Below are 11418 nucleotides of genomic sequence, written 5' to 3'. Positions count from 1 at the left end.
CCCCGCATTCACCAGATAGCAGCAAACTAATAGTGCTGCCACTGCAATTTGACTCGGTTTTTGTTCACTGCGGACGGCCGTGTTTCCCGGCAGTCTTGTAAAAAGAATAAACCGCTCATCTCCGTGTGACAGAACATATTTCTGTGCTGTTGTGGTTTTGGGACAGTCGAGCCTGGTGTTGTCCTCTCTCTCTCTCAGAGCCTTTGGAAAGATGGAGGAGCGGGAGCTTGCTAGGAGTCAGAGTGCCCTCTGTGGGCGTCAGGCGAGAAACAAAGAGGAGCGCCGAAGAAAACCTTCGTGACATGTTGTTTTTTTGAACATCTTTCCAACCTCGCGCACCGAAATGAACACGTCCCAGCCACAGTGGTCGTTGTTCAGGGTTTAATGGAGCACAAATGCACATACAGTACATCATCATCATCGTAACACCCTGTTAAATGTCATCACGAGTTTCCTTGAAAGAACATTTAAGTTAGTAAAAGGCATATTATGCTTCTTCAAAGTTTTGTCACATGAACACATGAAGATACAACGCACTGGTGTGTATGGAGGAAGCATTCAGTGTGTGTGTGTGTTGGAGGAGTAAGAAAATGTCTTACATGATTATGAACAATATGGCCACTGTCAAAAGCTTTGAGCAGGCGATTATGAATTTGAAAGTCTTTTGAAGTAAACGACTGCAGCTTTCATTCGATGACACTGAATGGGCAAAAACAAAAGCTTGTAACAAACTGCTTTCTGAAGGCTCCTCGCTGTGGTTTCAGGACATTGTTCAGTGAATTCCCCGCTGTTTCCCCACTCCAGTTCTCCTGCTTGGTTTATCGAGCGTCACGTTGGCAGAAAGCGTTGTTTCTTCACCAGAACGGACACCTGCGCGAGAGAAACGACATTTTTCAGTCAAATGACAAGAAAAGCAATGGCGGGGAGAAAACTCTCGCCGCAGAATAACCCGGTTTCAGCCTCCGATCACTGACCAGCCAATGTAGCACTGGCACAGGTTCTCGTGCGAGGTGGCTTGCTTGATGAGGAGCTCCACTTGCGTTGGCACATCCAGCGTGTCGTCGTGAGAAAAGTCTCGACCTGAAGGGAACAAACTGCCGTCACGACCAAAAGCCTCATCCGGAAAATTGAACGCAGCCGGAATTGGCTTTGCTCAGATGATGTCAATTTTACCCAGCAAACACTTCTGTGTGTTGACAGGAGGGACAGAAGCTTTGTTCAGCAGAGGAACATGTAATGTGGTTGCAGACGGTGAATTGTGGAAGTCAGCCCTCTGACATTTAAACATTTTTTTCAATCAACAACCCTGCAGATCTCTAAGCCACTGCCTTAAAGTTTGCATCTTTGATCATATGCATCCACCCCCCCCCCCCCCCCCCCCCACCCCCCCCCCAAAAAAGAAGAAGACCTCAATGGGATTCAAACAGCATCCAATTAAAACAGGGCAAAACAGCCCAAAATGGGAAAGACTTCAACCTGGCCCAGGAAATGGCCGAGCAATTTGCAAAACTTTCCTTAGGAGTAACTGACCACTGAACATTAATTTCAAATGTAATCTTTCAACCATGTGATCATCATCCCGTGATTCCAAACAGCAGACTTTTGTCAATGTGTTTTTTTTCACAGCGTAACCAACAGACATGCAAACAATCAACATCAAGTTGGAGACTTGATCGTGCGTTTGGATCTTTACGACATCCAGAAATGTTAGCGTATATTGGTCAGACTGGTGACAGATTAGTTGTTGAGCCGCTTTTGACGATTGTTCATTAAAAGATTTATGGTGGCAGTGCTCTGGTAGACTCCAGGTTTGGCTGCTCCGATACTGTCTTGTTGAAGATTGAAATAATCCAACACAGAACTTTTCTCAGTGCACCCGATGACGTTCCTTTAAGTTCCCATCATACTGATCATGACATGAACACACTGACTCTGCCTCCGGGTATTTTCACGTGGTTTGGTTGGTGACACCTGAGACGGTCGCACACTGAGAGCAAACTTATCCTCACATTTCAAAGTCCTCAAATTGGAGATTATCAACAATGCTTCCAGACGACCACCAAGAAAAAGAACTCTTCTCCAGCTGTGCTCCTTGTTTGTGTTGCAAGAACGTACCTGTGAGTTTGTCCCGCACTCTGTTGATAATCTGGATGGCTTTCTTGTTGAGTGCTTCAGGCTGCACCAAACCATCTCCAACTTAATAAGAAAGAAACACACAAACACGTCCGTGTCAACAATTACTACAGACAACCTGGTAAAAAAAAAAAGAAGAAAGAAAGAAAAAGAAAAGAATTATGTTCTCTCTATTCCGAGTTGTTTCGCTGCTGAAAGAAGTCAAAGCACATTTAAGTGCTGCGTTACAATAGCCCAGCGGCTGCAGCAATCATTTATGACAGCATGAGAGCTCGGTATTGTTGTGATAAAATGAGCGGTGAGAGAGAGAGAGAGAGAGAAAGAGAGAGAGAAAAAGCCTAACTTCACGGGTTGCGGTAACAACAACAAAAACAATCCATGAAATGTAATAAAGTGAAAACTCACTGAACGAGTGAATGGACTCGGGCACGGTGGTCCCGGCTTTCTTGTGTGTGGTCTCTCCGAGGTCGATCCCCTCCAGGGCCTCTGCAGAACACGGCACACGTGCGCAGGTTCAAACGTGCCCGTGTGCCATTGAACACAACGCAGTTGGAGCGGTGGACTCACCCACTGATTGTCCGGCCGTGTACGAGTCAGTCCTGGTGCGGGAGCGCTTGTTGCCTTTGGTGTTTGCTGGAGATGAGATGGAGGAAATGTGAGATTTTCTGTCTGTATGAATCTCCATCGCGGTCACGGTCCAACCACAACTGTGTCCTCGAGCTTATTCCACTCAATCCTTTTTAAAATACCCAACGACGACGACAAGTGGTTGTAACTTGACACCAGCCTCATGCTGCATGTTTCATGACTCCATTCAGGTTTTCAGGCTCATGGTAGAAACTTGACTTAATAGAAGCACTAAATACTTTAATGTAGACGATTAATAGGCCCATGTTGATATTTTGTGTACATCGGCTTCATGCACTTCACCAGCATCAGTGTTTTATCATGACTTCCATATTATGGTGGTATATATGTTTAAAGCTACTATGGAGGGAAATAATAACTCTTTTAAGCTGTGTGTCAATGTTGTGTTTATGCCAGCATCACAAATTTGTAATTTGACACCGGCATTGGCATCTTGCTTCTTTATAAGAAATGTGCTGCTTTTGTCAAAATATGCATTTTTGGCACTAAACCTGAAGCATAATGTGTCTTCTTCAAAGATTATATGATCAAAAACACATTCAAATTGATTTATTAGAAAACCTTGAATAAATTCACATTTGTGCATTAAAATTCTAAGTACTGATGTTCCAGCCTGAATCATCAATAAGGCAAAAGCCAAACAGGAGTAACACTTCCTTTATAATGACACACGCCTACACAACATTACCGATCGAAGGTCTTATGAAGTTGTGACATTACCACATTGTTAAAAGTATTTGCCGACAAAGTTCCTGAGAGTCTGGCTCACTTTTGTTCTTTTGAATTCAACCGCTGACCTTAAAATGTCTGGACCACTTCTTTACCCGTTTGTTCAATTTCTTTCCGGAATACAAATCAAACGCTGCAACACGGACGCGATGTGATCAAATTTAACTCTCTACATCTCAAAAAACTGCTTTTACTCTTTGAGTGATCTGCGCTGACCTTCCCGTTCAAGGGTGCGCTCACCGCTTCTTTCCAAGCACGACATTGTTATGCTGTTTATGGTCAGTGGTGGTAGTGTGCGCTCTGCTCTGCTCGCTTACTGTCCATGAGCCTCCAGTTGAGCAGGGGGTCGTAGACGAAGGCCTCCAGCACGGCCATGACGCTGTCCCGGTGCTCCCTCAGCACCTCCATCACCGTGTGGCACGTGATCCTGTAGTTACCGTCCAAGCCCGTCACCTGGCACACAAACGACTCGGATTACTCTCTCTCTTTTAAAGAAAAAAATTAAGGTATGGCCCCATGTGTTTGTTCTTTAATAAGCTGTTCATGCACATTTCTCCCTAAACACCTTTCTGGTTGCACAAAAGATGAAACAACTTAAACCTCTTGGCTGAATTTTTATTTTCTCAAGCCTTCATTTTAAATTCTTTTTCTTCCGTCCTCATTAGGCGAAAGGTAGAGCGAGTCACGGCTTCTGATAACACGCCGCATACTAGGAAAAGAGTAATTATTGTATCTGAATAAAAAACAGGGCAGAGGAGAAGCAGCTCAGACAGAATTCACTTTAAGTGTTTGTAGAGTTTAAGGTTGGTGACTTTAGTGCTTCTTGGATAACCTACAATCCATTAAAAAGAGACTTTCCAGGCTCCAACTTTCTTCTTTAAACTATCCGTCTTTAAACTTGTTGGAGGTCGCACACAAAAGCCAGGGTGTCAATCATAGGCCATAGCAGAAGAAAGCCCCGTCTGTCTGCGCGCGTGGTTTTATTACATAAACGCATAACAGCACCCGCTAGTGGTCCAACATGAAAGCTACATCCAACATAATTTCCAAAACGTTGCTGTGTAAACACAAAACTTTTCTGAAACAAAGAGGGGAAACGATGTATTTTCAGGTAAAATGTGAAACGAAGCTGAAGATGTCTGTGACGCTGCCTTGTGGCCATCAGACGAGCCTCAAAGCTACACCGTCGGGGCGACTTTGTTAAAACACAAAGGCTGCAAAAAGAGGTTATATGTATATACAGGTTTTTTGGACATTTCACTGTATTTTGCATCATTAAAATTGGCTTTACGTTGACATTGGTTTCATTTTTAGTTTAACTGTTCAGATTTGGAAACAATCTCAACAGTTTCATCACATATTCTCTGCGCCACAACAAAAACAAACAAACAAAAAAACCCTGTGCTTTTAATGGTTATTATGGCACAAATTTAGCAGCGCGTTCAAGATGAAATGTAGCCGTTTGTGGCTCCTGAAAGAGTCGGACTCCTCTGATCTGAAGTGTTTTTGAGGGTCCGGTAGAGCGGCGTACCTCCATGGCGTTGGTCAGCATCCTGGTCAGACGGAAGGGGATCTTTTCAGGGAACTTTTCTCTGGTCATGGCCACCTGTTAGAAGGTCCAGAAGAAGTTCAGCGTCTGACACACAAAAAAAACACGATTAAATGGATGAAGTGTCACAAAGTAACTTGCCTCGAAACAGTCTCCAAAGTCAATGTGGAGGATCTTTCCGCTTAATCGGTCCAACATCAAGTTGGACGGATGCCTGCGGAGGAGAGACATCTCTTAGAAAATGAGGAGAACGATGCGAGATTTTCTAGACGGAGGATCTTCTACCTGTCACCCAGTCCGAGGATGTAGCCCACCATGGACATCACGGCGAGTGAACGGGTGTAGTTGGTCCTCCTGTCAAACCACACCTGCAGCAGAGAGAACAGCTGCTTCACGAGAGCCCTCACACAGATTATTTGTGGAGATGGAGGCAGATTCTTCAGAAGGCGGCTGAAAGCGAGTGGAGAGTCGGGCACACGAGGTACTACAGTTCCTAAAATTGGATTCATTTTGAAGTTCTGTTAATGGCATCCTGCACCGTCAGAGCTTTGAAAGTAGGACATACAAACCAGAAGGAAGCCGCTCTTGGCTCTTGAGGGGAAAACTGTTCGCTTTCTCTGCTGTGCATTTCAGATTCAGGATCGCCACTCTGATATGTCGCCTCTACGCCTGATGACAGCGTCTTTAAAAATGACTGTTTTTCACGCACATTATTGAGGAATCCACTGAATTACAAGGACGGATCCTGAGCAGATGAGAGCTCCTTCAATCGACCCACACACAGCGTGAGTCTGGCCCGTCTCACCTCCGAGCTGGGACTCTTCAGCCACAGCAGCTTGGCCAGGTCGTCTCCGGCCGTGTTGTTGACCGCATGCTCAAACACCTCCACCTTCTCCATCAGGGTCAGGTGGTCGTAGTCCGGGGCCATCTGAAATGGAGTTCAAAAAGAACACGCGCTATAAAACCCCTCCCCCAAAAAAACACAGAAATGATCTCAGATGAAAAAGAATTTCACCTTCAGCTGTCTCCACTACGAGGACTGATCGTGTGCTAAACGTCGTCGCTCACTTCACACTTGTCTGATAGAATTTCAGTTAGCAGACGCCTACAAGGCAAACAACTTGAAATAGGTGCTTAAAATACTTTCACCATTGCTCATGAATGTCTGCATTTATTTTGAGGGTTGCCAAGTTTCGGGGATGGATTTTTTTTTTTTCCTTCTTCTCTTTTTACTCTGGTGATGACGTAACCTGGAGGAGCTGTGACTCCTGAGGTGAATGAAAATCAAGTTGTAAAGATGTTTCGACAGAAACGCTTTGTTTTCTCTAAAATATAAGCAACAACAATGTCACTTGCAATCAAATGGGCATCAAGCGCCAGTTGACATCACATCTGATTGAGCAGCTGTGACAAGAAAAGACGTATATAAAGGTTTCAGTCGAGCTCCTTTATCAAGACTTCACGTACTGTATTTAACTCGGCTGTCCCACTGCGAACTGTCTCAATCCTCACAACACAATAATAAAGCCATTAATATTCAAACATAAGATGTGTTAGCGAGAGCAACACTCATACGTAACACAGTGACACCTGGTGCGTCCCACCGAGGTTTTGGGAGAAAATAGTTCCAGCGGTTCTGGTGGAAGTTCCGTTCGCATGACGCTCAAACTCACAGACATAAATTAAGATACTTCTTGTTGTCCCACCTTGCCGCAGGTAACGAGAATGCTTTGCAGGTTATTACAATTCAATATGTGCAGCAGAAAAATGCATTATTTTAAATTACACGTGCTTTGAACTCACTGAACCTTGTTTTGTTCTTTCAGGGTTTCTGTCGATCACGGTTATGTCTGTATAACTAAGTGCCACTATTTCACATTTCTGCTGCTGCCACTGAAGTGAAATTACCAAACAGATGAGCTCAATTTCATCTTCCTCTTGATAAATGTATGTGATGTGAGCTCGTTTGTCTCTTAAATGCACTCTGACAGCAGCAACGAAGCAGCACTGCAGGAGACGGCCATATTGTTTGTTTGTTATTGTCATGGGAATGCTGTGAACTGGCAAGTGGTAAAACTCCCACTTTGGAAACAACCTCGGTCCTGCACTATATCAATCTCCCATCAATCTCTGCTGGCCAGTAACTGAGTAATGGCCAAATTTGAAAACACTTGTCCCGACTGTTTAAATTGATTCGGATGCTAAATAGTTGAATCTTAGAGAAGTTTGGTGTTTTTCTACACATGACATGAAAATATAACCCTATATGTCATTAATGGGACCCGAATTTCATCCCTATTCTTCTACATTGGAAATAATATTGCTGTAATTTCATTACAATTTCTGAAGATGTAGCATTAACGTGGTTTCATTGAACATGATTTGATATTCATCAATATAGAGTAATCATTGTAAACAGATGCCTCCTCAGCTTAATGGTGATTCTGAATAGCTTTACACCCATTTAGTTTAAAAATCACCTGAGCCGAGTCTCACATGAACCAGTATTTAGTAAAGCAGGATGAACAAAATCCACCCTGCAACTGTTTTCCGCCTGACATCGATCTCTAACACAACAACGTTTAACACATCTGTCGGGAGGAGAAATACACTCAAAGTGATTTTCACCAGTTGAGCCGAGGCTGCGGACACCTAACCAATCCCGGCATTGCTTTCTCACCCTGAGCATGATGCGATGTTCAATATTGAGCAAAATCTTTTTCTTCTCTCTGTAGTCTCTGATGAGCGCGTGCAGAGTGTCACAGTGGGGCACCCAGCCAATCAGACCCGAGTTGGTGGACAGGGGAATCACTGCGTAGCGCTGAATGCTGATGAAGAAAACACACCGTCAATACGGGCGCAGACACAGTTCTTCCTGACGTGTGTGTACTAAGAATGTGTAGACCGTACCGTACAAGTCAAACTGTGTGTGTTTGTATGGTTCGACGTCTGCATCTTAAAGTTCTTTTTATTCAAGACGGTTAAGTGAAGAGTAAAAAGCTAAGAAATGCACTTGGAAACCCTTCAAGTGTTGCTGGTTGTGTATTGTGATGCTCTTGTGCGAGTGTGTACCTGAGGTTCTTGCGTAAGGACGCGGGGTCGTTGGCCAACAGTGTGTTGACCAGACCGAACAGCTGCATGACTCTCTCATCTTGCCTCAGGTCCTCGTGGCCCTTCAGCAGGAACATGAACTCGTGGCCGTTACTTCCTGCAGACGGGGCAAAAAAAAACCCCAAAACAAAACACAATGTTCATGCTGTTCCGTATTTATGTCACATACTTGTTTGTTTCGTGTTCAAAACAAAGTGCTCCAAGCACTGCAGCAGCTGTGAGAACTAGCAGGCTGGTGTCAAATTACAAAACTGAAAACGAAGTCTTGTTTACACAGAAATGTCGGAAACACTGGAAACGATGTAGTTTTCATGTAAGACCACTAGTTGGTCCTGTTGGTTGTTTTTGTAACGAAGACACACACATGTGCGCAGAGAACAATATGCTAATGAATATTTATGACCGAGAACACATTCGTATCGACAGACGGAGTTGGATTGCTATTACAGATGACTCGACACGCCAACATGGAATGGGAGTCATGACACTCCGGAGGCCGCCATTGTTATTGTCCATCTACTCGTGCATGTGCAGGAAAAGCGTTTACTACGGCCGCGGAGTGGTTTCCAAAAGTTGCATATTTACTGTTGTTGTGTTAATGGACTCCCAAAACACAACAAAAGTTTTCTGCTTTCATTTGAAATCGTCTTGTAAATGTGTCCTTCAATGAGCAGATGCTGAGTTTCCTTATAGAGGATGAACAGAGAGGCTTCGTGAGGGACCATCTATACATCAACTCTCTTTACCCTGGAAGAATATGTGCAGTATAGGTAGAGTACATCCTCAACACATGTATGTAAAGCTTGTAAAAGGAGTTTTGTAATGCCAGAGTCCATTGAAAATGAGCATAACAGGTCACCTTTAAATGGTTGGAGTTGGCAGTACTGGCTGTTTTCTCCAGGCTGCTCTCCTGCTGCTAATCTCCACTGCCAAAACCTGAACTAATGCCTATTCAATTTGAGCAGGCGCTAAACGTTTTCATGTGAACCCGATTACTCCTACAGTAGATTCTGTGCCAGTATTCCTTCGCTTCATGGTCACTGCAAAACAACTACAAAACAATTTTCATTTACAAGAAATAAGTGGAGGCATTTTTCCACTAACAACTCATGGAAATGTACACGGGTACCCAATGAACTGTGGTATCAACCAAGTTTTCAGTATGACAGAGAGGAAAATCTATTTTGTCGCTTATCTAATTGTTTCACTATTTCACAGACGCCAGAGCTGCCAATCCCACCTTTAATGGAGTAAACCGATACATGCCATGGGGAGAGTAAGTGAGGGCTTTCATCCCGAATGTGCTTCTAATGACAATCCCAGTGAGCAGAGTGCTGTGCACCACCAGGGGGACGGAGCGGCCACAGTAAATCTGGGCCGCCTGCAGTGGGTGACAGGTCTTAATCTGAAGTCTTGCTCCAGAGGTCAGTTGATTTATTGGCCATCATCTTTTACAGAGTGTGTTGTGTAGCACTGATGCATCAGAACAAGGTACGCCATTGTCCGGTGGAGGGAGAGAAAAAAAAAAAAGTGTGAACCATTTGTGATTGATAATGTGTGGATTTGGCTTCAAGACAAGGTGACTTTATAGTTGGGTGCCATTTTAGGAGCACTTCACAGTCATATTTCATAGAGCACAGCGGAGTGGGGGGATAAACTGTCAACATTATTTATATCTGGATTCAATTTAATGCCAATGAACTGATGTTGTGGGGTGGGGAGGGGGTCTGAGGGGTATCCTGACAAATCGATTTGTGTCTGTGTATGCCATTTCTCTTAAAGGCAAAGAATGAAGAAAAGAAAAAAAAAAGTGGCTTTTTTTGGTACAAAAGCTCGCAGGCTGTTAAGCCAGGGTGGGTTTTTACTTTTTTTTTTTTTTTCATATCAAGGGGCCATTTCTTTGCTCTTCAGTGCCCCCTAATCCAGTGGCTCTCAAACTTTAACACAATACAAAAGTCCATCTGAAGAAGAAGAGTATATTGTTGTGTCCTCTGTGTCTGATCAATACGGTACCAGCCTTTGAACTCAATAATTGAGTCGTGAAGCTACGAGGAAGTCAATCATTAAAATTAGTACATTTTTACATGCACGTTCTAGCCAAAAGAGTTTGACAAATTACTGGGACTCCACAGAGAATGAAAAACAAACATGGCTTGATTGCTCCAACATTTCTTATATTAGGTCACTGGTTCCATACTGGGCCACATCGGTTACTGTCCACTTCCTCTTAGACTACACAGGGAAAAAGTCCTTTTCACAAAACCTACAAAAGTTAAGAATTAAAAAAAAAAAAGAAATACAAACTCAACATGAAGCTATTTTTTAACGGTTGACCTTGGTGCAAATTATAGTGTTTGAAAATCCTTCCCTCCGAGTGCGGCATTTTGCAGCCTTCAGCATGTGTGTTTATAGAAATTCATCCTTGCAGTATAGCTTTGATGCTAAAGTTATTCCGCATTCATATGTTGTTGTTTTTTTTCTATCCCCAGTGAATAGAAAATAAAACAACAGCTACCTTTATTGAAAAATTCAAGTTATTATTATGTAATTTCATCCTGCAGCCTTCGTTGGACCCTTTGGACAGTGACTACGATTTCCTGCCCACAAAAACATTTGAGGCCACTTGGCGACTCTGTGTGGTGTCGAAGATGGAAGCCTGTTTGATGAGAAACAATCAGCTTCTACATATTATCAACACCCAGAATTTTTCCACCTCTGATGAATCTGAAAAAGATTGTGGCCTTGGAGCCGTTTGGGCGCCCGCCTCTATTAATATTGAATTTTCTCTAATGGGTTGACCCGAGCCTGCTGAAAGCACATGATGAGAAATATTATGTAATCTATTTTCCTAATATAATGGCTTCAGAGCCAGGAGTCTTGTTCAATTTTCTCAGCATCTTACCCATGATGGTGAGCTTGCGTGGGCGCTGCTTAGAGGTGATGACCTGCAGGGAGGCGGCGATGGACTGGATGCGGATGATGGGCTGGTTGGGGTCGTAAGTGCCGGGCACGGCCAGCTCCAGGTCCCGGCACATCAGCAGCTTCGGAGACACGTATTGTAGCTCGAGGGAGGTCAGCTGTGGGGGGAGTTGATGAGGTGGTGAGAAGCGGCACAGGAGGACACAATTAGTTCAGAGTTTTGCTGTGTACGAAAACGTCTGCCAGCAGAGCCTGGAGCAATATTCAGATTGTACCAGACACTGGCTCCTATCCAAGTTAAGGTTTTCATCTGGGGGGGGGGGGGGGGG

The 11418-nt window shown here is 43.9% G+C and overlaps 1 protein-coding gene across 1 annotated transcript in view; it reads right to left on the bottom strand.

Annotated features, from left to right (window-relative positions):
* Positions 1-367: 367 nt before the first annotated feature.
* mtor (mechanistic target of rapamycin kinase) overlaps positions 368-11418 on the bottom strand; it is a 95101-nt gene continuing 84050 nt past the window's right edge. Inside the window, exons 46-58 of the mRNA XM_080496505.1 lie at positions 11073-11247; positions 8132-8267; positions 7740-7887; positions 5865-5987; positions 5345-5427; positions 5201-5273; positions 5042-5116; positions 3828-3963; positions 2701-2766; positions 2539-2619; positions 2116-2196; positions 975-1080; positions 368-870 (exon numbers count right to left, since the gene is read on the bottom strand). Of these exons, the coding sequence (XP_080352631.1) occupies positions 855-870; positions 975-1080; positions 2116-2196; positions 2539-2619; positions 2701-2766; positions 3828-3963; positions 5042-5116; positions 5201-5273; positions 5345-5427; positions 5865-5987; positions 7740-7887; positions 8132-8267; positions 11073-11247 (1299 nt within the window). The 3' untranslated portion in view covers positions 368-854. The remainder of the gene's footprint in view (positions 871-974; positions 1081-2115; positions 2197-2538; positions 2620-2700; positions 2767-3827; positions 3964-5041; positions 5117-5200; positions 5274-5344; positions 5428-5864; positions 5988-7739; positions 7888-8131; positions 8268-11072; positions 11248-11418) is intronic.

Source organism: Blennius ocellaris (assembly GCF_963422515.1).
Source record: "Blennius ocellaris genome assembly, chromosome: 5".
NCBI classification, from domain to species: domain Eukaryota; kingdom Metazoa; phylum Chordata; class Actinopteri; order Blenniiformes; family Blenniidae; genus Blennius; species Blennius ocellaris.
This window is presented reverse-complemented; position numbering and strand designations above follow the sequence as displayed.